General features: G+C 36.0%; 1 protein-coding gene across 1 annotated transcript in view; it reads left to right on the plus strand.

Moving 5' to 3' along the window:
- The window catches only part of LOC106877679 (uncharacterized), a 14,944-nt gene continuing 10,859 nt past the window's right edge, over nucleotides 1-4,085 (plus strand). The window contains exon 1 of the mRNA XM_014926627.3: nucleotides 1-394. Coding sequence (XP_014782113.1) covers nucleotides 356-394 — 39 coding nt within the window. The 5' untranslated portion in view covers nucleotides 1-355. The remainder of the gene's footprint in view (nucleotides 395-4,085) is intronic.

Raw genomic sequence — 4,085 nt, forward strand, 5'->3', positions numbered from 1 at the left:
CTTCCTCTTTGCATGTGTTGTTTTGTGGATCTGGTTTACTGGGAAACAATCAAACAGTTCGCAGACAGAAATGTCCACGCTGGTGAAAACAGATGAAAGCCTTCGGTGATGATCCCTTTAAGTGGTTGTACTACTACCAGCTAGAAATAGCAACCGAATCTCCAACAAATTATAACCTGCAGTCTCAAAAAAGAAAAAGAAAACAAAAAAAAAAGAAACAAAGAAAAAGGAAGCAAAGTATACGTCATGTAATGTAGCCCTAGAAATTCATCCTGTTTGAAAAGTAGACAGGGAGGCCATGGCTGGACCAGATCTGCTTGATCAGGGCTGAGCTGCCTATACAACAACTTATCTAATGCTCAATGTTTTGAAGAAACAATTTCAAGAATATAATGTGAGTTCAATTATTATTATTATTATTATTGTTGCTGTGTCATGTTATTTAATGTTGTTTATGTAAGCCCTTGTAGCTAATAAAAGAATGAATAATAATCATAATAATAATAATAATTATTATTATTATTATTATTATTATTATTATTATTATTGTTATTGTGTCATGTCCTTTTATGTTGTTTTATGTAAGCCCTTGTGGCTAATAAAAGAATGAAGGATTATTATTATTATTATTATTTCTATTTCACTTCTCAGAGCTCTTGGTTTCATTTGCTCTGGCTGATTCTTTGGGAGCAGACAACAACCTGTTGTCAAGGATCTCACAGGGTCTCTTTTCATGATTACATCCAAATACTACCCTCAAAATCCTTACTGTCTCCAATAAAGTAGTTCTCTGAGCATGTTCTACCCTTATGTCCATTCCATTTTCTCCAACAAATTTCTCAAATCTGGTTGTTAATGTTCCCAGTGTCCCAAAAATTGCTGGGACGACAGTTATTCTCTCTTCATTGCCCACATTCGTGCAACCTCGTTATTATTTTTCTTCTTTATCTTTCAATTTTGGCCCCATTTCTTGCCAAATGTCTTCCTGATATCTCAGGCAAAGAAATACATTTATAGGCCATTAAAATAAACATACTAGACTGTTTATTTACAAAATCAAATAAAGTTATGTAGAAAACATTTATTTGCATAGATGGTATTCATTCTCACAACCATAATGCTCTCTGAATACATGTGATGTATCAGTTAAAACAATCTTTTGCACTTCTTGCAGGGATGGTAAGCCAGGGATCATTCTCAAATAATTTTCAGTTTCTTTTTTGATCGTTTCTAATGCCCCTATTATTCATTATTGTTGTTGTTGTTTTGAGGTCAATAAATTAAGTACCAGTCAAGTACTGGTGTGAATGTAATCGACTTACCCCACTCCCGCAAATTTTAAAGCCTTGTGCCAACAGTAGAAAGAATTATTATTATTATTATTATTATTATTATTATTATCATTGTCAAGGCAGCAAGCTGACAAAATCATTACACACCAGGCTTAACGACATTTTGCCCATCTCTATATTCTGAGTTCAAATTCTGCCAAGGTTCACTTTGTCCTTTTGGGGCTGATAAATTAAGTACCAGTCAAGTACTGGGGTCGATCTAATCAACAATTCCCCTCCTACAATTTCAGGCCTTGTGCCAATAGTAGAAGGGATTATTATTATTATATGTTTGACTTTTGCTTTGTATTTGTACAAGTTGGCTCCAAGTCTCACCCAGAGACCTCAAGAGACAACAAGTTAGAAGTTTGTGTTGGTGTTATGCCTAGGGTGCCATACATTTGGTTTTGTATGTAGTATTGTTCTAGAGAATGTTTAAGAAGACATAAGAAAATTATGAGTTTGTTTTAAAATTTGAGATTACATAAACAGTATTTTATGTAGGATATGGGCAGTTCCCATGACCACTATCTTTTGAATTTCTGCCATTTTGGGGTTTCCTGATATCTGAGCTAGGTAGCAATCAGCCCCTTTTGCTATCATTCCTAGGGCACCTATGACAACAGGTATTGTTTTAGTCTTCAGGTTCCACATTTCGCCAATTTCTATTTCAAGATCTTTATACTTGCTCAGTTTTTCGTAGGTCTTGACAGATACATTTATATCAATTGGGACAGTCATATCAATGAGGAGGCATAATTTTTGGCCTATTCACATCTATCTTTCTGTCAGTTTGAATGGTGAAGTTCCAGAGGAGTGAGATGTGATCATTTTCAAGCACTGGAGGTGGTTTGTGTTCCTACCAGTTTTTATCATGGGGCAAGTCCAGGTTTTTGCAAATTACCCAGTGAATATATTGTGTAGCTCTATCATGCCTGTTGAGATACTCTGTAGGCGCAAGAAGACTGCACATGGAGCCAACATGATCAACGGTTTCATTCATCATCATCATCATCATCATCATCATCATCATCATCATCATCATCATCATTATTATTATTATTATTATTATTATTATTATTATTATTATTATTATTATTATTAAGGCGGTGAGCTGGCAGAATTGTTAGCATACCGGGCAAAATGCCTAATGGCATTTTGTCTGCCTTCACGTTCTGAGTTCAAATTCTGCTGAGGTTGGCTTTGCCTTTCATTTTTTCGAGGTCGATAAATTAACTACCAGTGAAACACTGGAATTGATGTAAGTATTATTAGGAAGCAAGTATTAGGAAGAGGTAGGCAATGCAACTAGTAAAACCACCTCCCCCAAGCCAGACATAGTCTTAATTAAGAAAAAAAGCAAGCTATGGAAGATGGATGTTAAACGATGATGATGATGATAATTCTATTGAAATGATTGTCTTGTACAAGATATAGGCTGTTCCTAGCAGAGCTATTTTTTGGATAGTATGTGGTGTTGTGAACCCTGCTTTGGTTTCTGTTTCTTTTCATACTTTTTAAAATCATGCCTAATGCTCCAGTTACTAGTGGTGCTGTTTTAATGCTCATTCATCACATCTTAAACATTTCAATTTGAAGGTTTCTCCATTTTCTTCCAGGCAATATTTTCATCAGAAGAAAGACAGTGAGTTGGCAGAATTGTTAGCATTCCTGGCAGAATGCTTAATGGCATGTCATCCATCTCCATGTTCTGGTTTCAAATTCTGCCAAGGTCAACTTTGCCTGTCATCCTTTCAGGGTCACTAAAATAAAGTACCAGTTGAACACTGGGATCAATGCAATCAACCTACCCCTCCCACGAAATTGCTAACCTTGCTAAATGGTCTTTGCACATTTAATAATCTCGGTATCTTCCAGTTTGTTGGCCTTCTCAGCGAAAGTTCATGTCACTGAAGGAAACCATCCAGCCAGTGTTGTGATGCTTTGAATTCTTCTGGAAATATACCAAACTGTGGTGTTTTTGCAAAGGCAAATGCTTGAATATCAGTCCTGCAAACAACCAAAACCTTTGCTCTCCTGTCAGCAAACCATTCACGGATCATGTCTTCCAGCTCAGAAAATAGTGGTTGCCGACCTGATCCACACTTGGGTTTTTTGCATTTCCCTCACCATTTTCGAACCATTCGGAGATCCAAATTCTTTTCTTCTTTACAGAAAACAGTAAGATTCTTGCCCAGTGATTCCTCCATGATTCCTTTCTTGTACTCGATGGAATAACTCTTTTTTCTTGCACTCATCTTGTCTTGGGGTGAAAATGACCTAACAAATGATTTCTCATTCAATTCCATTATGTAATTTTCTGGGAGTTTTTTGCCTTGAAAAAAAATGTGTACTTTATTGTTTTTCACATCTACTGACCAGTACTGACCACTGATGAAAATGTTACACAACACACTTGAAAGTTCCGAACATGGGCTGTCAATTGAGGTATACCTTATTAATATTTGAGTTACATAAGAGACACCGGGTTAGATTTTGTGACATCACTATTTTTAGCCACCAAAAAGATATTTTGAACAGTGTATACAACAAAGCAGTTTGAATTAATATGAAGAGGCAACTTATTTTTTTCGTCTGTCTGCCGCTCTCAACTAGGGCTTATTTTAAGGGAAGGGCTTATATTAAAATCATCCTGAAAAATCATGCTTGGTCTTATTTTCTGGTTAGGTCTTATTTTCATACATGACAGGCTTCTTTCAGTTTTTGTCTACCAAATCCACTCACAAGGCTTTG

Source organism: Octopus bimaculoides, chromosome 14 (genome assembly GCF_046866305.1).
Source record: "Octopus bimaculoides isolate indiv1 chromosome 14, ASM4686630v1, whole genome shotgun sequence".
Lineage (NCBI taxonomy): Eukaryota > Metazoa > Mollusca > Cephalopoda > Octopoda > Octopodidae > Octopus > Octopus bimaculoides.